At 45.2% G+C, this 27,458-nt stretch overlaps 2 protein-coding genes across 6 annotated transcripts; one reads left to right on the forward strand and one right to left on the reverse strand.

The window, feature by feature from the left end:
- Window positions 1-1,244: 1,244 nt before the first annotated feature.
- MASP2 (MBL associated serine protease 2) lies at window positions 1,245-15,436 on the forward strand. Of its 5 annotated transcripts, none has more exons than XM_061187100.1 (11): window positions 1,245-1,318; window positions 1,451-1,682; window positions 1,802-1,979; window positions 2,715-2,846; window positions 4,987-5,183; window positions 5,257-5,404; window positions 9,155-9,273; window positions 10,964-11,042; window positions 12,775-12,906; window positions 13,405-13,479; window positions 14,673-15,436. In XM_061187100.1, exons 1-11 carry the CDS (start codon window positions 1,245-1,247, stop codon window positions 15,434-15,436), a joined length of 2,130 nt encoding a protein of 709 aa, XP_061043083.1. The 5 variants fall into 5 exon arrangements, with proteins under 5 accessions (XP_061043083.1, XP_061043084.1, XP_061043086.1 ...); XM_061187101.1 differs by lacking the exon at window positions 1,245-1,318 and adding an exon at window positions 1,323-1,367; XM_061187103.1 differs by lacking the exons at window positions 1,245-1,318; window positions 13,405-13,479; window positions 14,673-15,436 and adding an exon at window positions 1,323-1,367 and having other exon boundaries at window positions 9,211-9,273; window positions 12,775-12,805.
- Window positions 15,437-18,183: 2,747 nt separating this feature from the next.
- TARDBP (TAR DNA binding protein) lies at window positions 18,184-27,250 on the reverse strand. The gene is made up of 6 exons (XM_061187105.1): window positions 27,175-27,250; window positions 25,933-26,184; window positions 23,886-24,049; window positions 23,134-23,274; window positions 20,496-20,666; window positions 18,184-20,108 (listed from the first exon to the last, which is right to left on the reverse strand). The coding sequence occupies exons 2-6, from the start codon at window positions 26,168-26,170 to the stop codon at window positions 19,578-19,580; spliced, it is 1,245 nt and encodes a 414-aa protein (XP_061043088.1). The 5' UTR covers window positions 26,171-26,184; window positions 27,175-27,250; the 3' UTR covers window positions 18,184-19,577.
- Window positions 27,251-27,458: the final 208 nt, after the last annotated feature.

The raw sequence follows: 27,458 nt of genomic DNA on the forward strand, positions 1-27,458 counted from the left end.
AATTTCCTTGCATTATTTTGTTTATAATTTCCTTTCCTCTGTTTTCTTTGTTGTCTTTTTCTGGAATTCCTGTTATTTAGCCTTTGACATACTGTATAGGACTTTACTGCTTTTTCATTTCTTTTGACTCTATTTTTCTGGAAGATTTCTTCAATCTTATCTTCCAAACATCTTATTGAGTTTTTTGTTTCTGTCATATTTTTATTTCCCCAAACTGTTTTTTGTTCTCTGAGTGCTCTTGTTAAATAGCATACTGTTCTTGCTTCTTGTTCTGACCTCCCTTTTTGCTTTGAAGATATTAATTATTGCTTCATTTTAGTTTTGGACATTTTCTTCTCACTGCTTCTTACTGTTTTGTTGTTGGTGGTTGGTTGATTTTTTTGGTCTTTCTCCCTCACGTGTGAGGTTTTCCTCAGTAACCCTTGAATGTTCTGCTCATGTGTAAGACTGGGGACTAAAAAGCTAATTGGAAGCTCTGAGCGCATGATGGGGGCTTGTCAGCTGACTTTCACTGTGGGTGAGGCGGCTGAGCCATTTGCTTGTAGAACCTTGAAGTCGGTGTCTTTAGGTCTTTCCTCCTGAACTCGTCACACTTCCCAGGAAAAAGAGAGAAGCCTGGTGGCTGCCAGGTTCTAGGAGTTGAGTCAGAGGAAGGCTGGTCTGTCTGCTTAGTGGCCCTGTTTTCTGTCTGCCCCTCCCATGCTCAGCTGGGCCTGGGACTCTCTATATACTCCCTCCAAGAATAAGTCTCCATGTTTCTGCTGAGGCCGGGGGATGGGAAATAGGGATTGGCAAGATTCTTACATGCGTCCAGAAGGACCTGGTGCCACCAATTCCTGATTCCACTGCCAACTTAGAGTTGCTTCCTGGAGAGCTGTTTCCACCTGCCCATCTGTTTCCCCAGCTTCCTAAATGTTGATGCTGCCTCCTCTCCCACATTCCCCATCGTCGTGGGCTCATGTTTTTAAGGCTTTTCTCTTCTCTCTTATCATTGCGTTTCAGGAGGCAAAGGTAGGTGTGTGTGTGTGCCTCCCCCATCTCCACCTAGAAGCCATCACTGCCGAGGTCATTGTCACAGAGACCCTGGGCGACCTTGGAAGTCACACACGGCGGGGGAACCACAGAGGTTCAGGGTGAGGGACAGAGCCAGGACTTGCTCCCGGAGCTGGCTGTCATCCAGGTTCAGCCCCTGGCTCCTGGAGCATCCTGTCCTCCCTGCCCGGAAGTCTGGGCAGGCAGGAGTCATGGGGTCTGTTCCCAGAATGCCAGGGGCAGGGCGGCTGGGGGCAGGGCCGGCCGTTGGACAAACAGATCAAAGGTGAGGCGCCCTGGGGCTCCAGACCGGGCCTGGCCGAGTGCACCATGAGGTGGGTGGAAGCCCCCAGGGTCTCCCCAGCGCGGGTGAGGGGTGAGATTGGGCCTCACCGCCCCTCCCCTGCGCTGCCCTCAGGCTGCTGCTCATCCTGGGCCTGCTGTGGGGCTCGGCAGCCGCCCCGTCCTCGGGCCCGCAGTGGCCCAAGCCCGTGTTCGGGCGCCTGGCATCTCCTGGCTTCCCAGGCAAGTATGCCAACAACCAGCAGCAGCGCTGGGCCCTGACGGCCCCCCCCGGCTACCGCCTGCGCCTCTACTTCACTCACTTCTGCCTGGAGCCCTCCTACCTCTGCGAGTACGACTTCGTCAAGGTGCTGGCAGGGCGGCTGGGGGACGGGCACACCTGGGAGCGGGGTCTGGCCTCGGAGGGAGGGCGGGAGGCCGGCGGGCCCGGGGTCTCGCCTTCCCCCCGTGACCCGCGACCCCACAGCTGAGCGCCGGGACCGCGGTGCTGGCCACGCTGTGCGGGTCGGAGAGCACGGACACGGAGCGGGCGCCCGGCAACGACACCTTCTACTCGCCGGGCTCCAGCCTCGACGTCACCTTCCGCTCCGACTACTCCAACGAGAAGCCGTTCGCGGGCTTCGAGGCCTTCTACTCGGCAGAGGGTGAGCTGCGAGAAGGCCGGTTGGTGGGGGGGACTCTGTCCTGGGCCAGACCAGCCCTCCCTTCTGCCCCCGCTCCCTGAGGCTGGACTCCTGCCAAACCAGCAGGAGAGTCCCCACCTGGTCTGACATCATCATCACAGTGCAAACATCAGCAATAGCCAGCACCTCTGCTCTAGGCTGAGCCCCATCCTGTGCCAGGTGCTGAGCCAGGACACCCTCACGGGCCCCCGTGATGCAAGGACCCAGTGAGCCCGTTCACAGATGGAAAGTGACGCCCCCCACTGGCCTGAGCGCTGCATCTGCCTGGGGGCTTCGAGTCTGACACTTGATTTCAGATTCTGGCTCCTGCAGGGACTTGCTGTTGGCCTCGGGCAAGTGGCTCAACCTCTCTGTGCTCATCCTGAGACTGCTGCAAGAATTTGGTGAAACCTGTGTAGAGGCCCACCCACTGGGTTCCCGTGCTGGCCGCTCCTTTCACTAGCCTAGCCACCACGAGCAGGACCATTAAACCGTCATTGGTTTAAAAAAGATGGTATTTAGGTCTCCCTCCAAGTGTTGCAGGGAGGTCGCAGTGACCCTGGGCCTCTAGCGCCCAGCTGGGCATGAGACACCTGCAGACAAGAGGAGGCTCCTCTCAGGTCAGGCCGTGATACTGGAGGGCCCCTAAACCCGAGCCTAGGCCTCAGCGATGTCCCATCTCCTTCCCTGCTGACTGCCTGCTGGCCCCTCCCCCAGACATCGACGAGTGCCAGGTGCCCCCAGGAGAGGCCCCCACCTGCGAGCACCACTGCCACAATTACCTGGGTGGCTTCTACTGCTCCTGCCGTATGGGCTACGTTCTCCACAGGAACAAGCACACTTGCTCAGGTGAGCTGCAGCTGGAGGGGGACCCTGTGCCCAGCCCGCCCCCACCCTGCCCCAAGACACAGCTGGCTTCTCAAGGCCATAGCTGCTCTGCCCAGGCCACTGGAGGGCCCACTGGCCTTGGCCCACTAGACACTTCTCCTGGGTGACGGCTCCTTTTCAGATCTTCTGTCCCCTCTCACCATCCATCCATCTACCCATATATCCACCCACCCACCCTCCCACCCATCCACCCACCCAACCATCCACCCACCCAACCATCCACCTACCCCCCCACCCATTCTACCTACCCACCCACCCTCCCACCCACCCACTACCCACCCATCCATCCACCCCCCCACCCACCCATCCATCCATCCACCCACCCATCCACCCATCCACCCACCCACCCACCCACCCATCCACCCACCCACCCACCCATCCACCCACCCATCCACCCATCCACCCACCCACCCACCCACCCATCCATCCACCCACCTAAGCACTCATCCGTCCACGTTCCCCAACTCCTCGCCTGCCTCCACCCTGTCCTTGGCTCACTGTCACTCCTCTTCAGCTCATTCACTTGGTGAGCATGTGTTAGGCCCTCACTGTGTACCTGGCCAATCAGGACTCATCCTCCTGGGGGGCTCCAGGATGAAGGAGTGGGGGCCCTAGGCCTGCCTCACACAAGCTTCCCTCCATGAAACTTCAGCTCAAAGCTCTCGGTTCAGCCCCCAGCAGGCCAACCCCTTTGGCCTCCACGGCCCGGACTCCCCTCTGCGCCCCTGCCAGGGGCCTGGACAGAAAACCAGCTGGCGCCCTGGGAGCGAGCAGCCCCAGCCCTCGGCGCTGAGCCTGCTCCGCCCGCTCAGTGTCCCTCCCCCATGTCTCTCCCCGTCTCGTTCTCTCTTCCAGAGCAGAGCCTCTAGCCTGCCCTCCAGCTGCGGTCTGGGTCGGGCAAGACCGCTGCAGCCTGCAGCCCCCATTGACCCCGCCCACGGACCTAACAATAAACTCGGCTCCACCTCCACCTGCTGCGTGTCTCTGGGGGGGAAGGATGAGGGGAGGGCAGCAGTGTGCACTCTGGCCCCCCTTCCTTCCCACCCTCATCTCAGCCCGATGGGCCATAGTTGGTGGGAGCCGCCTCTATGGGGCCACAGGCTCCTTTGCCAGAGGGGCTTGCTCTGTCCTCACCCTCATTTTGATGATGGGGCACTGAGGCCCAGCGAGGGGCAGGGGGCTCACACCGGGGAACTGAGCTCTGGCTACTCCCCCACCAGGAATCCAAGGACTGAGCTCAGAGCATCCTGGGGTCCACCTCCTGTTCAGAGGGTACCTCAGGTCCTGGGTGTGCTGGGCTGGGGGAGTCTGACCCCGAGCAGAGAGGCCCAAGGAGGTATCGATTCACTGATGGGCAGTCTGGTCCCCCACATCCGGGGGTGACTCCCTCTGTCCCATGGGGAGCAGCCACGTGGAAGAAGAAAGGCAGTGCTGGGACTCCTCACTTCCTGGAATGCCTGTGTCCCCATCTCTGCCACCTGGGGGATGGGGGGTAGAACCCTCCTACGAGTGATGCCAACAGACATTCCCTCTGCAAAGGCAGAATCAGCTGTTTCAATGGGGAAAGTGGGTACCAGACTCACTTATGATCAGTGTGGACTTGAACTGCCCTCAATTGCCCCCCAGGGCAGAGCCTAGACCCAGGGAAGGTGGGCAAGGGGAGGCCTTCCTGAGTGTTCCTGGGGGGCGCCCAGGGGAGACTCCTGCCACCTCCCCACGCCCAATTCCTGGGAACAGGAGCGTCCCCTTCACTTCTCCTGGTGTCCCTTTCCCCCGGGCAGACCCTGACATGGCTCACTCCCCGCACCCCTGGAACTGTGACTCTGGCCCAGGGTTCCCCGCACCAGGAGCCTCAGCTTAGGGCCTCCATCCTCCCTGGGGGTGTGAGTGGGGCCCCTGGAGAATGTACCTCCAAGTGTCACTTGTTTCAGCTAAATCCTGGAAGCCAGAGAGACCCCTCCCTAAATTGTCCCTTCAGCCACTGGGTGGGGCGTTCAGTCTCAGGAGATGCCTCTGGGGCTGGCGTGTGACGGTGGACAGGTGGCCTGAGCCCCGCCGCCTGCGCCTGGCTCACCCCGCCTGTCCTCTCCCCTCTCCCCAGCCCTGTGCTCAGGCCAGGTCTTCACTGCCCGGTCTGGGGTGCTCAGCAGCCCTGGATACCCTCAGCCGTACCCCAAACTCTCCAGCTGCACCTACAGCATCCGCCTGGAGGAGGGGTTCCGTGTCACCCTGGACTTCGTGGAGTCCTTTGACGTGGAGACGCATCCTGAGACCCAGTGCCCCTACGACTCCCTGAAGGTCTGGTTCCCCTGGCCGCTGCCTCCCCCTGGCCCGGCAGGTGCTGAGGTGACAGGGGCCTCTCCACTTTCAGATTCAAACAGACAAGGAGGAATATGGCCCATTTTGTGGGAAGACGTTGCCCCGCAGGATTGAAACCAAGAGCAACACAGTGACCATCACCTTTGCCACCGATCAGTCGGGGGACCACACGGGCTGGAAGATCCACTACAACAGCACAGGTGAGGGCAGGTGGGGCTCCGATTCGGCAGGGAGCTCTTCCAGAAGTGTCAAGGAGCCACATAGGATGGAACCCTTCCTGGCTGGGCCTGGGAAGTTAGGGGAGGGAAAAGTTTTCCTTAACCCTCTTAGTGTCCCTGGCTGGGTCTGAAAAGCAACCTGACAGGTTAACAGGAAAAAAAAGCATACATGTTTATTTCATGTAAATTTTATGTGGCACGGGAGGCTTTGTAAGGAAATAAAGACTCAGAGAGACAGCTGGACCTGTGTACTTTCGTGCTAGGTTTGCTGAGGGGTGTGATAGGCTGAGGAATATGAAGTAAGGGTGGTAAACGGGGTGGGGGAACTTAGCCAGGCCTGTTTGTTAGGATTCCTCTTGGCATCCTTTTGTCTTTGGTGATAAGGCTTCCCTCTGGGTGTAGGGAAGACACCTGTCACATGAGGGTCTTATGACCTGCTTCAGGGAAGAAGGGCGAGGGGCGGGGAATCAGAGTGACCTTCCTGCTTCTGCCATTTTCTCAAACTCCCAGCTTAAAATCGTCAACATGCCAAGGTGCCATATTTTGAGGTAGTGTGTCCTGAACTCCATCCGAAGACAGACCAGGTTTGAGTGGGGTGGTCTGTGAGGCAGGGGTCCCCTATGGGAAGTGCCACCCCCCCATTCATCCACCCACTCACTCACCCCTCCATCCAACCATCTCTCCTTCCACCCATTTACCCATCCACACAGCCGTCCTTCTCTCCTTCCCCACCTCTCACCCTCCCCTCTTCCATTCACGCAGCCATCCAACCATCCCTCCTTCTATCTGTAGGGGAGGAAATAATAATTTTCCCTCTGCCCTTCCAAATTCTTGGCTGGGAACAAGAGACATTAACGAGAGAAAAAGAAACAAGTTTATGAACATGGATATCTCGTGCATACATGGGAGATAACCCAGGGGAAAATGAGTCTCAGAGGTGGCTTAGAATTCAGGCTTAAACATCTTCAGCTAAAGACAAAAGAGAGAAAGGGTACAGGGGAGTCCAGTTATGAGGAGGTGACCAGGAAAAGCATGGTAAGCAAGAGTAAGATTCGTTATGCAGATTAAAGACTCTGTCTTTTTTTTGCTTTTGAAATTTAACTTTAGTAAAAAAAATTTTTCTGTCTTTTCCTTTGTTAAGAGTTTCTAGTGATTTAGTCATCCTACTCCTGGTACAGAATGGGAGACACTCTTACAAATGGAGATTTCCTCTGTAAATGTAAATTTCCCTTAGAAAACGGTAATCTCTGCTCTGTTTTCAGAGTTTCTCCTGTGTCTGCTGTTTCATAAAATAATCAGCTCAAAATACAGTTGGCTCCCCACATCCATGGATGTAGAACCCATGGATACAGATGGCTGACACTCTGCCTTTTTTTTTTTTTTTTTTTTCTTTTGGCCGAGAAGCTTGTGGGATGATGTTAGTTTTCCGACCAGGGATTGAACCCACGCCCTCGGCAGTGAAAGCGCTGAGTCCTAACCACTGGACTGCCAGGGAATTCCCTCTGCCATTTTGTAAAAGGGACTTGAGCAGCCGCAGATTTTGGTATTCACGGGGCTCCTGGAACCAATGCCCCGCAGACATCGCGGGACAGCTATAATCCTTATGCCAAGGAGGCAGATTTTGGAGTCATGTTCTGCCACCCCTCACACACATCCATCTGTCCATCCTTCCCTCCTTCCATCCATCCATCCATCTTATGGATGTGCACCGGGCCCTGTGTGGGGAATACGTAACACCTCTGCTGTCAGTCCAGTCTTGTCACAGCAACATGACCACAGCCCTGTGACAAGCACAGCCGAGCACCAGACAGACACAGTGAGAGCCCAGAGGAGGGACCTGGCCCGGGCAGGGGCCGGGTGCTAACAAAAGGGGCCCGGGACGGGAAACATACGAGATTGGATTGAAAGGATAAGTAGGTATTGGAGGAAGGTGGAAGGGTGTTCCAAGTGCAAGGGAAGTGTATGTGCAAAAGCCCAGAGGCTCCACCTTTCTCGGTGTGAGCTGTAAGAGGGTGTGATGGGGTAGGCAGAGATGGGGGCTCCCGCCTGACACGGAGGGTTTGGACAGGGTGTCTGCACTCCGCCTCTCGGACCCTCCTCCACCACCTCTTCCTTGTGACAGACCCTCAAACGTAGACGGTAGTTCTTGGTGCCACCTCCTGAGACACGAGTCCAAGTCCCCCACCTTCCGGGCACTGACCTCTGGACGTGTCTGTCCCTCTCACCACTCTCAGCCAACAGGTCTTTCAGGATGTTGTTGGAAGGACAGAGTAACTGAGCTGGAAAAGCTCCAAAGCAAAACACCCAAGGCCCCAAGCCGTGCTCAGAGCGCAGGGCTGGGTGTCAGACTGCCCGGGTTGGCGTCCAAGCTGTAACGCATCCTGTTTCCTGGCCATGTGACATTGAACCTCTTAACGTAACTTTTCTGAGACTTAATGTCCCAATTATCCAATGAAGGACAACATCTCCTTGGAAAGGTGGGGATTAGTGGGCTAACACAGAAGACACCGAGTGAGCATGGGGGAGGTATTGAGTAATTTAAAAAATGAGGAGACTGAATTAGGAAAGATATTAACCTTTGGGCCAGCTCTGTGGGAAAGGGTGAGAGATGGGTCAGGAGCGGAGAGACCAGCACTTTGGGAACATTTCATTTGCCTCTTGTTCATTTTTAAAAAGCCTTTTGTTTTCCTGTGGGTCGAAGTAATAAAACTTCTAAAACTGAAGCACTGGTTTCAGAGTGCGTCAGAGGGAAGAGTCAGGTTTGCCAGGCTGGTGGGTGAGAAGGGGCCGGGACAGAGCCTGGAGGTGTGTGTGAAGTGCCAGCAGGGCCCTGGCCTGGGTATGAGGCGGCCTCGGGAAGCCCTGGGCCCCGACAGGGTCACCTGGAACATTCCTGGAGATTGGTTCCAAGAGGGGAGACTCTGGGGCCTGCCTGGGACTGAGAGTCACTGCAGGACACAGGGGTCAGCTGCTGGAGGAAGGAGGGCACTGGGCAAATGACCTGCGTGGGCTGAGGGGTGGCCTTGGGGGATGGGCAGCCATGGGGGACTGGCTGAAGCCTTGGGGTGGCAACAGGCCAGGGTTTGGGGGCCGAAGTAGAAGCCAGCCCTGAGCCCTGTGGGCACGTGCTCACGCGGGACGTATGAGGCTTCCTGAGTGCCAGTCTGGCCCTGAGCCCCGGTGCCTCTCTGAGCCACAAGGGCTGCTGTGAGGGTTCGCTGGCTGCAACCCCTTGTGGCCCAGCACTTATTAGCAAAGCGATTTCCTCTGTGCTTCACATTTGGTCCTCGCAACAGCCCTAGAAGCTGAGCACACGTTCTTACCACTCTCAGCTTACAGATGAGGAAACTGAGGCTTTCCTGTGATTTTAACCCATGCTGTCCAGCTTTCCCCCCCAAGTTACACTCCCCCGGTTTTCAGCAGTGTGTGTGAGGCCCCTGGCGTGGAGCAGATGCTCCCTTTGCCGTGACCTTGCTCCCTTACCACGTGCCTGGCTTTCTTTTCATCACTTTGGCTGAAGCCCAGGCCAGGCAACAAATCCTAATTTGTACGATAAGCAGCCGAGAGTTTAATCTTGCCTTTGATTTTAAATCTTAAGAACTCTACCCCACTGTGGCAAGCTCTCTTTACACGTCAAGTGTTTCATTTATAAACCAAGAACTTCTAATTGCTAAATTCAGACTTGCTGCTATAGAGCCAGCTAAACCCCAGACATCTGGTTTCCTTGCACAGCTCAGCCCTGCCCTGACCCGACGGCACCACCTAACGGCCACATCTCCCCTGTGCAGGCCAAATACATCCTGAAAGACCGCTTCTTTGTCTTTTGCGAGTCGGGCTACGAACTTCTGCAAGTAAGTTAATACAAAGCTGTTTAAGTGCACCACAATCATGATGGTTTTTGAATGAATACATATTTATATCAGCAAATATGTGAAAGGAAAATGGGGAAACAGCTGTTGTCAGCATGGTGGTTTACTTTGCCTATGATTAAACAATAAAATTCAAAGAAATGATACATTTGCTAAGAGAAGCGGCCACAAAGAATTTTCTATTCTTAGGAACTCCGTTTTTTTTTTAAATTAATTAGTGAATTTTTGGCTGCGTTGGGTCTTCGTTGCTGTGCATGGGCTTTCTCTAGTTGCGGCGAGGGGGGGGGGCTACTCTTTGTTGTTTCGGTGGCTTCTCTTGTTGTGGCGCACGGGCACCAGGCGCGCGGGATCCAGTAGTTGTGGCACGCGGGCTCAGTAGTTATGGCTCTTGGGCTCTAGAGCACAGGCTCAGAAGCTGTGGCCCATGGGCCCAGTTGCTCCACGGCATGTGGGATCCTCCCAGGCCAGGGCTTGAACCCGTGTCCCCTGCACTGGCAGGTGGATTCTCATCCGCTGTGCCACCAGGGAAGCCCGGAACTCCGCTTTTTAAAAAAGCTTTTTTTTTTTTTGGAAAGCTGGCGATTAAAATGAACACCTTTTCTCTGTTCACACACATTACAGCAGCTCTTGGTAAAGCCGCTGAAATGTTTGTCATGTGCTCTGTGTTATCACCTTGCATTAAATCAAGCTCCTCCTGGTCAAATGACCTTTACATGAAACAACTCCTGGGCCCACAAAAAAATTAAACAGCCCTTGGAAACAGTGTATTCTGCAAAGTTATCAACAGTGAGCACTGTTAAGGGAGAAGGATAATTCCAAAAAATGCGTAGTGTGTTGCTTTAGGGGCACAGGTAAGAGATTAACACGTCCTCTTTATGTTCTTCAAAATGTCACTCAATCCCAGTGGTAAAAGGTAATAACACTGAAAAGATAGCTGGTTATGCAACCAGTCCTGTGGAGGGACAACCACCCCAGACCCCCCAAAAAAGTGAGACACTTTGCTCAACTTGTAAACTTCTGGGCGGGCTCTTTCCACAGCAACTTGGACCACAGGCCTGTTCAGTTTCTGAGGAAGAAAGAAGTCATCCTGCTCTCCTTTGAAGCATAAAGCTTCAGTCAAAGCCAACTTCTTTCATTTTAAAGTCTGATTTTAGAAAAATATTTAAATAAGTCAAAAATGTCCCGCTAAATATTAGCAACGGAAACTGATTGAGAACACACGTGTGAAGCTTATGGAAATATTGATATTTTAAGTAACTTCCCTCCAGTTAATAGCCGCAGGCTAGAAAAATCCAGACACATTCACTCCATGTCTATCAGGCTGATCTTCCCCAAACTTTTGACTGTCACCCTTTGGCCCTTTACGTAAAGAAATGGTGGAACACCAGCAGGAACTTGTGAGAAATCTGACGTATTCTTGGATTAAGTGGAAAGCAGAAAATATAAACTGCTGCAGAGGTCAACATCTTTAAAAATGAGATACACACATAGGTGACATCACCAACAAGTACACACACGTATCAAGGCAGTTGGGCTGCGTGTCCAGTCATGTGGGTGCATCACCCCCTTGGGAGCATCTCTTGAAACACTCGAACTATTGTGGGAGCAGAGCTTTGGGGAGTGGTTTCATGATATAAACAGGGAAATTAATATTTTCTCAATTCCTCTTTAGGGTTATTGGCCCCTGAAATCGTTTGTTGCAGTCTGTCAGCCAGACGGCTCTTGGGACAAACCGATGCCGGAGTGCAGCAGTACGTGTGTGACCACGACGCCTGCAGCCGCGTCTGCTGCTACTGCTTCTTCTGGTCTTTTTAAAGAAATGATTTATCATCAGGGCTTGAATTCCAAATTTGTTTCTCGTCCCCAGTTTCTCAGAGCACTCTTAAGAGGTTAAAACTGGACCAAGCTACTAGGAAAAGTATTTGCTTTAGAAAAGTATGGTATTTAAAATTATTTTTCTAAGTATAAAATACTCATAAAAGATGGGAAAGAGAAAATTACAAACAGTATAATACTCATAATCCCGCTGTATCAGAGTGTCATCACTCTCGTTTTGGTGCATAGCCCTCCAATTACATATATCACACAGGTAAACAGGTACAGGCTACTGTTTGTAGGGGCATATACGCATCAAACTGGGATGACGGTGTTCATTACCATTTTGTGAACTAAGAATCATGTACCTTATCTTTAATATTTTTAAAATTATAAGATACATGTTAAATGGAAAAAACATATAAATTTACAAAAATATACAGTGAAAGCCTCTCTTGCCCAAATCCTCAAACTACCTGTAAGACATTGGGGTCCATTCCTTCATATTCTTTATTTCCTATACTATTTATACTAACGTATCTATTACATACTTTTGAACTAAATCTGACTGCAATGTACTCTTCCCCCAACATTGTTGGGGTATCTTTCCGCAACAATCCAAGCACTCATAGAGCTGCTCGTTCTTTTTAATGACTGCAAAGTATTCCATCAGAGGACCTATGCTTTTTATGTCATGTGATTTCTATTGTTTCTTTTTTACTATTACATACGCTGCCATAGTTAACACCTCTGTACGTATACTTTCACATATTTTGTGCAAGGGTTTCTACAAAATTCCTAGGGGAATATTTTTATTTCAAAATTTATATTCCCTTGAGACTACCAATTCTTTACTACCAATTCTTTTAGTTTAAAAACCAGTAAAGAGCTGGCACCGAAGGACTGTTGGACTAAGGTATGGGTTTGAGCCCGGATTCTGCCACTTTTCACTGGGTAGTTATGGGCATCTCATCTGTGGAGAATTAAGACAATGTAGACAACGCACTTGACACAAAGCCAGACACACTGCTACTAAGTTGCTGAAAACTGTTATCTTTTAATATCCACAGAAATACATCAATTTTTAGATGTCTGTGTACAAAACTATGACTTTTAGACTGGTATCACCTTGTCTCACAAATTGGTTAGTTATGTCACATTAGTAATGTCCTAACAGTTGTGAATTCTAACCCAAACTCAAGGTATTATGACTTCCAGGTCTTCTAAAAAGGTCAACTTAGGAAAAGGGTCATAAGAACAAGTCCTTCAGTCTTCTTTGTATTGTTCTATTTTTAAGGCTCACCAAATTGTACCATTTTACATCAAACCAGACTGTAGAGGCACGTGCAGGCTGTGCTGTTTTCTTTCTTTTGTGAGTGCTAAGGAAGCCCAAGTGGTTTCAAATTCCCTTCCTTTAGGGAAGGCATCATACAGCTCCTTGCCCAGGGCCTTCACTTCAACCTAGCCATTTAGTTAGGAACAGAGATGAGAGTGACGCTTTAAAATCACACTAAGGTGATTCTCTCCAATTTCAGAGATGAAATGATGTCCATCTTGAATATGACTTCAAGTTATAACAACACACAGCACAACCACCTATCAGTCTCCACATCGTTTTAATGTTAGGATTCAAAGTACAAACTGACTTCCCTCTCCCGTGTTTATTAGTTGTTGACTGTGGCCCTCCTGATGATCTGCCCAGTGGCCAAGTGGACTATATCACGGGTACTGAGGTGACCATATACAAAGCTGTGGTTAAATATCGCTGTAATGAGTTCTACACAATGAGAACAAATGATGGTAAGCAAATTGTTCAAAGTTGGGGGTGGGTGATATTTGGAACCTAAGCCCTCATGATCTGCAAATAAACTTATCCAACATTTTTGGCTAAGGCTAGACAAAAGATTAAAAGGCACTTCCTCCACCTGCTAAAACATTATAGCTGAAGTGACTTTAATGTCAATTTGCAAGAATCTGAAAACAGATCTTATCTAGTAAATGACTACTACAAACACACAATATATTCCAAATGGTTTAATTTAACAAGTCAAAACCTTATCATTAAGCACTTAAGATCTTGATACATATTCAAGTTACACATCTAAAAGGTTTCCACTTTGCAAGCATACATGGTAATGCAGAGACCTCCTATTTATGAAATCATGTAAAATGGTTATTCAGACACCTCTATTTCCCACTGATGCTCAAGAATCTACATTTTTCAAGGGGGTATTCAAGCAAATGACAACCACCTTTTCACATGCAGTTAAACATTTTTGCTTTTTCAATGATTTGCAGGTAAATATGTGTGTGAGGCTGATGGATTCTGGACGAGCTCCAAAGGAGAAAAATCACTCCCCGTCTGTGAGCCTGGTAATGGCTACATTTATACAGGAGACTCATAATTGATGGAAAGTAGAACTGGGTAGGAGACAGTAAGTAGTGCTTTAGCTGTGCAGGCAGAAATGTAACTTCAGCACTTGGCTCTCAAACCAACTTATTATTTCCAAATAGTACGTTCTCATTACCCCCTTTCCATATGGAGAGGTTGTTGGTGCTGACTGTTATCAGTCATTTATTTTTGACCTTACAACTAGGCAAGCATAAAAAATTAAATGATTTTTTAAGTTATCTTGAACCATTTATACATTTATAAACATGATTTCTTCTCTGTAAAAATGCTATTAAAACCCAAAGCTAATAACCTCATTATTTCCCTAAGCAATTGTTTTCAATGACATCTAGTTTTTAAACATTAATGCAATTTGCCTTTTAACAGTACTTAAAAAAAAAGTTTTACCAGAATTGGCTCTGAAGATATAGTTGAGTGATTAAAAAAAAAATCAGAAAGGTAGTAATATATTCATCACCCCTGTGTTATTTGGCTTAGTCTTTTTAAAAAACCTGTATCTTAGCTGACACAATGTTTGTAAGCCTTAATAAGAGTATTCAGCCACAACATATTTGCTACATTAATGAGCATATTTAGTTAGCAACACATAATAAAGTTTAGTGTTTGGAAGAATCAACTAGACCAAAAATAATTTCTGAACCTGAAGGTTCCTGGTTACAACTGCAACATTCTAATTTTTAAAAACATTTTAATGTACAAAGGTGAAAGTAATTCTGCACATCCTATGATAGTGACCTTAGTTTCTGCTTTCCCAGAACTACATGGTAAATGCCCCATTTCACAAGTAGGAAAACAGAAGCAATGAAAAGGTTATTTTTCACTTCCTACGCACATCAGCTCAGACAATTCCTGTTTGCCCTATTAAATATTTTCCCAATTGTGAGACCAAATTATTTTAGCAAAACAAATCAGTTTCTAAAAGTTAATTTTCACTCACCTCATTTTCTGCGGAGCTAAAAAATACCAAATGGTTTTATCAGGTCTTTGAAGAGTGTTTTAAGCAGTCTCACTTGCCTGTATAGGTGGACACCCACCAAATTACGTGACGCAATTTTTGGTTGACATTAAATATACACAACTCCAAAGTGGTAATAATTGGAGAAAAAACACCATTGGGTTTCTATAAAGGCTCTATACATCTTTTTTCCCCCAGTTTGTGGAATATCCACCCGTACCACAGAAGGTCGTATATATGGAGGACAAAATGCAAAGCTTGGTGATTTTCCTTGGCAAGCCCTGTTATTAGGTAAAACTACAGCAGCAGGTGCACTTCTATATGACAACTGGATCCTAACAGCTGCTCATGCTGTATATGAGCAAAGAGAAGACGCCTCCTCCCTAGACATTAGAATGGGTGCCCTGAAGAGACTGTCACCTCATTATACACAAGCCTGGGCCGAGGCCATTTTTATACACGAACGTTACGCTCATAATGCTGGTTACGATAATGACATAGCGTTGATTAAATTGAAGAACAAAGTTGTATTAAGTAGCAACATCATGCCTATTTGTTTGCCGAGCAAAGAAGCTGAATCCTTCATGAGAACCAATCATATTGGAACTGCATCTGGATGGGGATTAACCCAAAGGGGTTTTCTTGCCAGAAATCTAATGTTTGTTGACATACCAGTTGTTGACCATCAAAACTGTACTGCGGCATATGAAAAGAAGTCCTATCCGGGGGGAAGGGTAACTGACAACATGCTTTGTGCTGGTTTAGAAAGTGGGGGCAAGGACAGCTGTAAAGGCGATAGTGGGGGGGCATTAGTGTTTCTACATAATGAGACACAGAAATGGTTTGTGGGAGGAATAGTGTCTTGGGGTTCCATTAATTGTGGGGAAGCAGATCAGTATGGGGTCTACACAAAAGTCATTAACTATATTCCCTGGATCAAGAACATAATTAATAATTTTTAACTTGTGTGTCTTCAGTGAGTACATGATTCCTTGTTCTAAAAAATACCTGTAGAAGACCTCAGCAGCAAACTGACCTGAGAAACATTAACACGACAGTTGCCGTTCCACCTCAAAACCAAACCAAACTACAGGTGAGATGTGCCTTTCAGGCACTTCTCCACTTGCCACTTTTCCACCACTTACTCTTTGATTGAAGGGGACATAAACCATTGTAGTGATATTCATCGTTGCCAATCCAATAGAAACTCACTGGTTAAATTTGGATTTACTTACAAAAGTCCAGTGTCTTTTTGTACTGGCCATTTGCATTTCTGGAAATTGCCTGTTCATGTTCTTTAACTGTTTTTCTCCAGTTTTTTGTACTTGTTCTTATTGTTCTCTGAGAGCGTTACATATTATAGCAGTATTGTTTCAGGAATTACTTTGAATCATGTTTTCCTTGGGTAGATAAATGGGAAATATCAATACTTTGGCCTAGGTATAGACTGATTTCCATGTTAAAACCAATGCTATAATTTTTCACTTCTCAAACTGGCAGACAAAAATAACATGGAACAGCACTATTTCACACTGTCAAAGACAACGAATTTTCTGAAGGACAATTTGGCAATATATTTCACAAGTCTTAAAAGCATGCATAGTCTCTGACCTGGTAATTCCAATGCTAAGATTTTAATTTAGCTGTGAGGATGTTCCTAGCACTTGGAAATAACCTAAATATTTTATTTTCAAATTCAGAAGACAGTTGAATCAAATATGGCATTTCCATAAGATGAAATACAACATTAAAAATAAGTGGCGGTATTATTGATAAATCAACCTGTAGTGTTTTTTTCCTTCTTACCATGAACGTGGAATACTTGGGCACACTTAAAAATAGATTACAGACCGTACAACAGCTAAGTACAGAACTTAAATACACAGTTAAGAGTTACTCTCCTAGTATTCAACAACAAAAAATTATTCTAATTATCACATACATCTTCTGAATTACTAAGTACTCAACATCTTTTTCCTAAGGACAGCATTTAAGCACTGACTTAACCTTAAAAATCTCATTTAGCTGGCCATTCCTCCCTAAAAAGTTTTAATACTTAACATTTAACGAAGTTTTTCATTCTAGCCAGTTACCATTGTATGTAGAAATTCAGTGTGAGTTTTGACTAACTTCTCTTGTGCATATGAAGTGCAACTTCTTGAGACTCACTTTTTAAAGGTAACTTTCCAGCATCTTTGTCACATTTAAAAAAAAAAAAAGAAACTGTGTTTTTCCAGTAAGACTCCAGACACTAAACTGTGGTGGCAACAAAAATTTTTATTCAACTGGTTCAAAAAATTTTTTAGAATGAATGCATTTAGATGACCAAATAGACTTTAAAAACAAATCTTTGCCAAATAGTTTACTTCTAAACTTCATTTTTTTTTTTTTTTTTTTTAGGGTAGAATTAAATACCCATAGCTATGTAGTACCATAAACATGTTAACAGAAGGCTAGTCAACATTGAAAGCCTTCTAAGACTGGTAACTAGATTTACACAGGTGTAAATAAGGGATCAAAACCATGCCATTGACAAAGATAACTTACCCCTGGGCTCCTTGAAGGCTTGTCAGTTTAGTCTTTGGAGGTCCCCGAATACCATTTTAAGTGTTACCATGTTACTGCTGCTGAGTAATAGTGCAAGTGCTAAAATGCAAAATTCAGATGGTACAGGGTTTGGAAATCATGCAATTTAGATGCAGAAAAAAAAAAAAATTAAAACAAAGCAAGATCCTTTTACAGAGGAAACTGAATAAAACAATGTGGCGACCATAAGTCTAAAGGACGACTTCATTTATAAAAGTTCAAAACATGTAACTTGCAAAATGACAAACCTATTTATCATAATCTAATTAGATAAGGGCATTAGGTAAATTATCAGCATAAAAACTTACATTCTTCCATTAGAAAAGGAGCTCAACTCTCATAGTAGTTACATTTTAAGTACAATAGAGATTATTGCTTTTACATACTTAACAATGCATCGTGAGAGTCTAATCTGAGTTTTATAAGCAATTTTATTCAACATTACTCTATTTCCCCACGTTTGGAAGACAAAGCCCATTTCACTTAACACTTCCACAGACAGACAACCCACCCTGCTAGTTCTTAAAGCTATCAGGCTTCTTAATGGATTTCAGGCACAAGATAATTTGTGGTTTCTTCTACTTTATCCCTATTGCAATTAATTCCACTTTTCAAATCCCCAACTAGAAAGGTGCTGATATTCCCTTCAATTGATAGGCTTTGCTACAAAGCATTTTAAAATAATTAACATTGTTCTGTCCACTCCTCCAAATAAGAATATTTTTAGAAGGCATGATTTCCCAATGGAGATTTATAACAGGCCATGTAAATAGAACATCACCCAAATGCACAGAGGCACTAACAAAAAGCTGGAGGGTACTGCTTACCATTTTAGGTGTGGTCACCCAGACTTATTAAAAACTAGATTTAAAAAGAAAAAAAAAAAAAACTTTTCACTTTGGACAATGCAAGAACAAATAGCAATTAAGTCTGGGTATCAGGTGTCAATGCATGACAGGTGATGAATCCATTTGACTTGAGACAACTTTTCAAATAAGTTTATTTGAAGCAAAATAAACTACTGCCAAGAAACTTTATGAAAGTTCCATCTCAAAAGGGTCAAAAAAGGGGAATTAACTGCTATGAATTCTTTGCATTCAGGGCTGCAAAACAAAGACACATATTATTTAAATCAGTTTTATTTAAGAATTTCCAACATTGACAACTCTTATAAAAAGCATCCAAGCACAGGACACAGAACTGCAGCAAACAGCATTCTTATGGGGAGCTAACAGACATTAGAACTTCCACCCTATTTTGAGACACCCCGAGCTCACTGGTGAACTCTGCTTCCAAGTACTCCTGCAAAGCACACCACAAGCTCAGTCCATGTTCTCAACCCATCAGCTTCAGTTCACATTACCACACTTACAGATCAGTAACAGAAGAGAACACACACCATACGGCATTCACAGCAGTTGACAAAGGGGTAGGGGAAATACAAGTATCGTTTCACTTAACACATTCAGCTAACGTGGGTTATCTAAGAACAAAACTCACTTAAAGTCTTCCAACAGATGTGGATGTCCTTTGAATGCAAAAAACATTCGTACGTTATTTGCTATCATTGCTCTCTGCACACTCTCTCACCAAAGCCACAGGGATTGAGAGACACATCTCTCCAAGTTAAAAAATATCCATTATGCACCACCAAGTCTCTGCACGCGCTCTCTCCTTTTCTCGCTCATACTAGCCTTTCATGCCTCGGCACCACCATCAATCCCACACAAGGTTTCAAAAGTTCAAACAGCCTTCTGGTTCCATATCACAGCCTTGCGTTCATAGCGTTGATACGACTCCATGAAATAAAGAGTAGCGGATAAAAATGGGACACCCACCGTCAAAGACACAGCCTGTGCAGCGTGATGACGAATTCTTGAATGAGAAAGCATGTAGACAGAAGTATTCCTATGGCAGAATATTTACAGCACTACTTTCAATGAAGTGCTTCTTCCATAAACATTTGAAATGAGATGAACTGCAGAGATTAAATGAAGGCTTCATATTGTACTTTTGTATATGAAGGGAGACAAGTGTTAAAAAACAAAAACAAAAAACAAAAGAACCAAACACTGTGACACCATGATCTCCAAAAAGATTTTCCTAAGGAAAAAATCCATATGGTGGGGTTCAAATTAAAACAAGGAGAAAAGAATGTAGTTCTAACCAATGGTTTCCATTTTGAACATGCAAAGAATTCACTTGACAAGTCCAGGGATAAAATATTACAGGAGAAACCTTTTGATATCAATTGTAGTGTGTTGGTTTACCAATCAGGCAAACAGCAGTTCACTTTCAAACACTCAATATTTCAACCCTTTATGTAACAAAACTTATAAAATTCCTTTAGCTCTTCCTCTTTTTCTAAAGAAAAATGTCAAAAATACTGCTGAATATACTCCACACTGAACCAATTTTGAAAATTCTTAGTACATACGTATTTTACAATATACTTACCATGAGTTTAGAAAAATCTGAATTCCCACCAGTTTATGCCAACTAACGATAACCCAATGTCTACATTCCCCAGCCAGAAGATTTAGAATCCATGCTTGAGCCAAAGCCTCCATTAAAACCACTGCCTGACCCTGCATTTGATGCTGATCCCCAACCAATTGCTGCACCTGAATTAGAACCAGTATAAGAGTTATTTCCAGAACCAAAAGCCTGATTTGGCTCCCTCTGCATGTTGCCTTGGCTTTGGTTATTACCCGATGGGCCTGACTGGTTCTGCTGACTGGCTAACATGCCCATCATACCCCAGCTGCTCTGCAGAGCTGCCTGGGCTGCAGCCATCATTGCTGGATTAATGCTAAAAGCACCAAAGTTCATCCCTCCGCCCATATTACTACCTTGATTGTTTCCCAAACCAGCTCCACCCCCTCTACTGTTACCAAATCCACCCTGATTCCCAAAGCCACCTGGATTACCACCAAATCTTCCACTTCTTTCTAACTGTCTATTGCTATTGTGTTTAGGTTCAGCATTGGATATATGTACGCTGATTCCTTTAATGATCAAGTCCTCTCCACAAAGAGACTGGGCAACCTACAAAAAAATAAGGGATGTAAATAAAGGAGTTTAAACCACTGACTCATACATCAAAGTAGCAATAAAACTTAGATTTCAAGCCATCATCTAAACTGGAGAAAAAATAAGCGATGAACTCTTATTTCATTTAAAACCATAAAATAGCCTTTAGCTTTAGTAATGGCAGCAGGGATTTTTTAGTTCATTTTCAAAGGACATGTAACATCCCCACTTAAACCTCACGTACTAAAAAAATATCTAAGGGGTTTATCACAAATGTTTAGGCCCATATACCGCACAGCGTACAAGGTCAGAGAGCTTAGCTAAGGGTGGCAATTAGCTGGAAGGGCAAAGTTCAACAGAAATTACCTAATTAGCTGGGACAAAATTATTAAGAGAACATACCTGATCATCTGCAAACGTAACAAAGGCAAAAGCCCTGAACGGTTTGGGAATGAAGACATCTACCACTTCTCCATACTGGCAAAAAAACTGCCGCAACTCATCAGCAGTCATGTCTTCCGTACAACGCCCAACGAACACCTTTCTGCTTCTCAAAGGCTCATCTGGGCTTTGCTGGTCAAATTGAAAGGAAGAAAACCATCAGAAATATTTTATGAGCAATGAAAACAGCATTATGGTAGAGGATGTAATACAACCTATCTGCCTTTTATATTAGGTGAGTCATTAAAAAGTAGGTACATTCTTATTTTTTGCATTAGCACTTCTTCTTGTAAGACTTCAATGAAGAATAAAGTTTTAAAGTTTAAAGTTGATGAAAGTATATATATATTTTTTAACATCTTTATTGGACTATAATTGCTTTACAATGGTGTGTTAGTTTCTGCTTTATAACAAAGGGAATCAGCTATACATATACATATATCCCCGTATCTCCTCCCTCTTGCGTCTCCCTCCCATCCTCCCTATCCCACTCCTCTAGGTGGTCACAAAGCACCGAGCTGATCTCCCTGTGCTATGCTGCTGCTTCCCACTAGCTCTCTATTTTACCTTTGGTAGTGTATATATGTCCGTGTCACTCTCTCACTTCGTCCCAGCTTACCCTTCCTCCTCCCCATGTCCTCAAGTCCATTCTCTACGTCTACGTCTTTATTCCTGTCCTCCCCCTTGGTTCTTCCGAACATTTTTTTTTTTTTTAGATTCCATGTATATGTGTTAGCATACGGTTATTTGTTTTTCTCTTTCTGACTTACTTCACTCTGTATGACAGACTCTAGGTCCATCCACCTCACTACAAATAACTCAATTTCGTTTCTTTTTATGGCTGAGTAATATTCCAATGCATATATGTGCCACATCTTCTTTATCCATTCATCTGTCAATGGACACTTAGGTTGCTTCCATGTCCTGGCTATTGTATATGCGATGAACATTGTGGTACATGACTCTTTTTGAATTATGGTTTTCTCTGGGTATATGCCCAGTAGTGGGATTGCTGGGTCGTATGGTAGTTTTATTTTTAGTTTTTTAAGGAACCTCCATACTGTTCTCCACAGTGGCTGTATAAATTTACATTCCCACCAACAGTGCAAGAGGGTTCCCTTTCTCCACACCCTCTCCAGCATTTATTGTTTGTAGATTTTTTGATGATGGCCATTCTGACTGATGTGAGGTGATACCTCATTGTAGTTTTGATTTGCATTTCTCTAATGATTAGGGATGTTGAGCATCATTTCGTGTGTTTGTTGGCAATCTGTACATCTTCTTTGGAGATGTGTCTATTTAGGTCTTCTGCCCATTTTTGGATTGGGTTGTTTTTTTGATATTGAGCTGCATGAGCTGCTTGTAAATTTTGGAGATTAATCCTTTGTCAGTTGCTTCATTTGAAAATATTTTCTCCCATTCTGAGGGTTGTCTTTTCATCTTGTTTATGGTTTCCTTTGCTGTGCAAAAGCTTTGAAGTTTCATTAGGTCCCATTTGTTTACTTTTGTTTTTATTTCCATTTCTCTAGGAGGTGGGTCAAAAAGGATCTTGCTGTGATTTATATCAGAGTGTTCTATGTTTTCCTCTAAGAGTTTTATAGTTTCTGGCCTTACATTTAGGTCTTTAATCCATTCTGAGTTTATTTTTGTGTATGGTATTAGGGAGTGTTCTAATTTCATTCTTTTACATGTAGCTGTCCAGTTTTCCCAGCATCACTTATTGAAGAGGCTGTCTTTTCTCCATTGTATATTCTTGCCTCCTTTGTCAAAGATAAGGTGACCATAGGTGCGTGGGTTTATCTCTGGGCTTTCTATCCTGTTCCACTGATCTATACTTCTGGTTTTGTGCCAGTACCATACTGTCTTGATTACTGTAGCTTTGTAGTATAGTCTGAAGTCTGGAAGCCTGATTCCTCCAGCTCCGTTTTTCTTTCTCAGGATTGCTTTGGCTATTTGGGGTCTTTTGTGTTTCCATACAAATTGTGAAATTTTTTGTTCTAGTTCTATGAAAAATGCCATTGGCAGTTTGATAGGGATTGCATTGACTCTGTAGATTGCTTTGGGTAGTATAGTCATTTTCACAGTGTTGACTGTTCCAATCCAAGAACATGGTATATCTCTCCATCTGTTTGTATCATCTTTAATTTCTTTCATCAGTGTCTTATACTTTGATGAAACTATATTTGGATTAAGGAAAGTTGATGATCGAGAAATGTCTTGGCAAAGATGATAACGTTCCAAATAAGCAAGTCTTGCTTGCTTGGAACAAGTTAGGCTTTTTAAAAAGATCAACATATTCTCATTGCCTTTATTAACATGTAACTATGTAAGAAATTGTTAAATCACTAAAAATAACAAGAGAAAAGGAAGAACAAAACGAACAACATTTTAGTTTAGAGGAGCAATGAACTAAATATTTCAAACAAACATACAAAATATTCAGCATGCATTAAGGTCCTGAGACTTTAACAAGGCAAAAGATTTCAAGAACACACCCTGCAACTATATCTTCCAACTGTAATGTTTTATTTTACAGTGTCTTCTAAGTAAGTCTGTCAGCAAAAATGGCCAAAGCAGAGGAAAAAAAAGAGCAAAGTACCTTAGAATTTGGAAGTTTACAGTCACACCATCGTCCATCTATCATATGTCGCTGTGACATTACTTTCACCTGGGTTTCATATTCCGTAAAACGAACAAAGCCAAACCCTTTTGAATGACCAGTTTTAATATCTTTCTTGACCTAGAAAAAAATCATTTAAATTTACTAAGACCATACACACACGTAACCAACTCAGAGTACGTACGTGAAGGGAAATAGTATAAACCAAATTTCTTTTCAGCGCCCCTTACGTACACACATAACAAATATTAAAAATATCATCGGGACTTCCCTGGTGGCGCAGTGGTTAAGAATTCGCCTGCCAATGCAGGGGACATGGGTTCGAGACCTGCTCGAGGAACATCCCACATGCCGCGGAGCAACTAATCCCGTTTGCCACAACTACTGAGCCTGCGTTCTAGAGCCCACGAGCCACAACTACTGAGCCCATGTGCCACAACTACTGAAGCCAGTGCACCCAGAGCCCGTGCTCCGCAACAAGAGAAGCTACCGCAGTGAGAAGCCTGTGCACCGCAACGAACAGTAGCCCCCGCTCGCCGCAACTAGAGAAAGCCCACATGCAGCAAAGAAGACCTAACGCAGCCAAAAATAAATAAATTTATTTTTAAAAAATAAAGAAAACTTATAAAAAAAATATATCATCTACTGAACATGAAAGGCAGCATCACTAAAACAACAGGAATTCTGGGTGCTCATTCACTGAAGAACTGTTAAATGAAATCAAAGTTTACCTGAACCATAAGAACTTCTCCAAAGGTACTAAAATATTCTTTTAGATCCTGTTCAGTTGTTTTCCATGGGAGACCCAACACTATTAAATCAGATGTTTTCTGGACTGCTCTTTTCACTTTCACTGCTGATGAAGCATCTGTTTCATCCATTTTCCTTTTGTTATCTAAACAAAATGAGCAGAAACCTTTCAGAACTTTCATTTAACACTTCGTAAAACACACACCCCTTCATCTAGAAATGAGAAGCAAAAACATTCTCAGAACAGTTAAGACACTGGAAACTTTTGCCAAAGAGTGATGTTAGCTCTCACAGACAGAATAAGAATTGAATAAGTGGGTAAGATTATTTCCTGGAGCCAATCCAGGGATTCCAACCTCTGGTTCCACAATGTCTCAAGATTACAATTGTATGTTCTCCCCTCTCAAAAGGTGTATCAAAACAAAAGTTACTTCACTTTCACTTTAAAATACATTAAGGAAGGAAAAAAAACAGGTTGAATAACTGTGATACTATCTTTGTGCCTATTAAATATATTTGCTTGATTATTTTAAGGCCTATAACTTGAAGACTACCAAAAAATTCACAACTTTTATCTCCAGCTGTGGATTTAAGGGTGATTTCAATTTTCTTTCTTTTTGTTTCGTTTCTAAACTTTCAACAATGAACTCAGGTTACTTTTGTAATAAAAAAGAAACCTGGACTTCCCTGGTGGCGCAGTGGTTAAGAATCCGCCTGCCAATGCAGGGGACATGGGTTCGAGCCCTGGTCCGGGAAGATCCCACATGCCACAGAGCAACTAAGCCCGTGCGCCACAACTACTGAGCCTGTGCTCTAGAGCCTGCGAGCCACAACTACTGAAGCCCACGCGCCTCGAGCCCATGCTCCGCAACAACAGAAGCCACCGCAATGAGAAGCCCGCGCACTGCAACGAAGAGCAGCCCCCGCTCGCCGCAACTAGAGAAAGCCCGTGCGCAGCAACGAAGACCCAACGCAGCCAAAAATAAATAAATATAAATAAATTAATTAGAAAAAAAAAAAAGAAACCTAAGGTTATTTTAAAAAAGCAGTATTTGGAAGAGGAACTAAATGACATTCAGACATACAGACCATTTTTTGGAGTACTATCAGGTTCACAGCAAAACTGAGGAAGGTAGAGACTTCCCATATACCCCCGCTCCCCACACCTGCAGAGCCCCCCCAGCATCAATATCCCCCACCAGGCTGGTACGTTTGTTACAATCATGAACATACATCGACACATTACTATATAAATGACATTTTAAGTTTGGGTAAATATTAATCTACAGCCAATGGATCAAGAAACTACATACTAAAAAAAAAAAAATCAAGTTGATGCTATTAAGAATTTTCTTGATATATAAAAAAATTTCTTGATGCGACGTCTTAAATACTGACCAAATAATATGACTTTGTTGCAATATTACGTTACAGTAAAAGTAACAGACAGATCTACCAACTAGCACACTCCTACTGCTACAATGTACTCATTTCCTTGACTCACTTCTACATCTTCATGCTTCCTTTTAGATTAAAAACATCATTGATAAGGGGCAGTGAGAATAAGACCAGAACCCAAAATTATAATTACGACTGCACTAATTCAAGATTTGGGCTACTGCAACTGATGTTCATTTAAGGAGGAAAAAAAAAAGATTAGCTGGATGAATGATGTAAGCCTGCAAGAACAAAGACCAAACCAAAATACTGAGGCACTTCAGAAAAATCTGTTTACAACAGACTGATACAACTGCAAAGCGTTCTTAATTCCTTAAATTTCGCATTAGCTCAGCAACGTTAATCCAGATAATTGTTTAAACACATTGTTTTTTAAAAATGTCCTGTAATTTCCAATTTTCACTAATTTAAACTAGTGGTCTTTCAAACTTGTCTGACGGTAACGTTTAAAGAAATACTTGGGCTACAGGAGATGGTTCACCACGAAGAGGCCATGACCTATGACTTAGAACGAGACACAAACCTATACTTTATACTTTAGCATCACTGCAAAACCAAATGGTAACAAACCTTTGGGATAGTTGACAACATACACCAGGTTCCCCCAGCCAGCATCAGGGGCGTGCAGAATTCCTTCTACCAGACGGACACCTCTCATACATTGAGACACTGGATTCCTGTAGCGAAGCCCACATGCCCCTGGAAACTGGGCTGTAACTGTGGACAGCAGCACTGTCCCATCGTCTTCTGATGGTATTTCAATGGGCTCGTCATTCTCATCTTCGGTTACCCGAATATATTCGGACATCTTTACTTGTCTTGCTTAAATGGAAAAGAGATACGAATGACCAACACTTGTGTCAAAGTAATTGTGTCAAAGTAATTATCCCAGCTGACTAATACCACTACCACGTCATTGTTCTGACTTACAGAAAAATTCTCGGTGTTTGGATTTTTATAGGTGTTGGTTATCCCTGAAAAATGAGGAGGCACAGGCAAGGATAACTATTCCTATTAAAATGTAATGCCTTGCTAGTTCATTCGTTCATTATTTGATGAGTGCCTACTATCCATCAGGTGCTGCAACTATTAACTGTGTGTGAAACCACAGTCCCAGCTGGCATGCTGGTTGCAAAGGGGGAGATGAGCAGGAGAAAGAAAGCAAACAAGTACTTATTTTATTACAATCGTGATTATGCTACTGGAAAGGAGTAGTCTTGGGGACTAGGAAGAAACTAAACTGGTTGAGATGTGTGTGAGGGGAACGTCAAAGTGGATTTCCCTAAGAAAGCGATGCAGAAACTGAGCCTTGAAGACTAAATAGGAGCAGTGAACGAGATGAAAAGAACAAGGGAAAAGTGCCTCCCTGTTCCAAATCTGGGGATTCTGGGGGCTCTCCAAACTTGAGCCGCAATGACAGCGGCGACAGGTCCTTCGCGACGCGGGCCGCCACCTCCCAGAAGCCAGTGCGTGACAACCGTGGGAGGAGTTTTTAAGCGCGGCCGGGGTGGGACCGCTGGGGCACCAGGCCTAAACGCTGCCCTGGTGCAAAGTACGAAGGCACAAAACAGTGCCCGGGCCCGGAAACCAGACCAAACCTCTGCCTCGGGCTGCACGGCTCCGCGGGCCCAGCGTCCCTGGTTCGGCGCCGGCTGCCACCCCGCGCCAGGCCCTAACGTCGCTCCCACGCGAGCCCGCTCGGGCAGAATGAGGCAGGCCCGGCCCCACGGCTCCTTTCCCGGGGCGGGGGCCGCCCCACTGCGGGAGCCGAGGCACACAGGGCGTCCTCAGTGAGAAGCGTCCGCGACTCACCCGCTAGGCCGCTGCTAGGAAGCCCGACAGGGATACTGAAGCAAGCGAGGAATCCAAGAGCAGCCCAGCGACCACTTCGCTCCCACAAAATGGCGCTAGGGCCGCCTCCTCCCGCCTCCGGCCGTCGTCCTCTCCCACCGGTTTCCCGTCCAGAGGGGGAGGCCGCCGCACAGAGACACAACGACCCTTTCCCCAGAGAGTCAGAACGCCCTTCTCGGAGTCTGAGCATAGGGGGCGGATTTTAAGGCTAAAAGGGGACCAGAACCTGGGCCTGAAAAGCTAAA

This window comes from Eubalaena glacialis, chromosome 3, assembly GCF_028564815.1.
Source record: "Eubalaena glacialis isolate mEubGla1 chromosome 3, mEubGla1.1.hap2.+ XY, whole genome shotgun sequence".
Taxonomy (NCBI): domain Eukaryota; kingdom Metazoa; phylum Chordata; class Mammalia; order Artiodactyla; family Balaenidae; genus Eubalaena; species Eubalaena glacialis.

What these genes read in the sequence shown, in the direction of transcription:
- MASP2 (XM_061187100.1), top strand. Translation starts at nt 1,245, where the DNA reads ATGGGGTCTGTTCCCAGAATGCCAGGGGCAGGGCGGCTGGGGGCAGGG. An exon ending in GCGAGTACGACTTCGTCAAG is followed by an intron (nt 1,683 to 1,801) that starts GTGCTGGCAGGG and finishes GCGACCCCACAG; the next exon opens with CTGAGCGCCGGGACCGCGGT. An exon ending in GCCCCTACGACTCCCTGAAG is followed by an intron (nt 5,184 to 5,256) that starts GTCTGGTTCCCC and finishes CTCCACTTTCAG; the next exon opens with ATTCAAACAGACAAGGAGGA.
- TARDBP (XM_061187105.1), bottom strand. Translation starts at nt 26,170, where the DNA reads ATGTCCGAATATATTCGGGTAACCGAAGATGAGAATGACGAGCCCATT. An exon ending in TGTTGTCAACTATCCCAAAG is followed by an intron (nt 24,050 to 25,932) that starts GTTTGTTACCAT and finishes CATTTTGTTTAG; the next exon opens with ATAACAAAAGGAAAATGGAT. An exon ending in TTACGTTTGCAGATGATCAG is followed by an intron (nt 20,109 to 20,495) that starts GTATGTTCTCTT and finishes ATTTTTTTGTAG; the next exon opens with GTTGCCCAGTCTCTTTGTGG.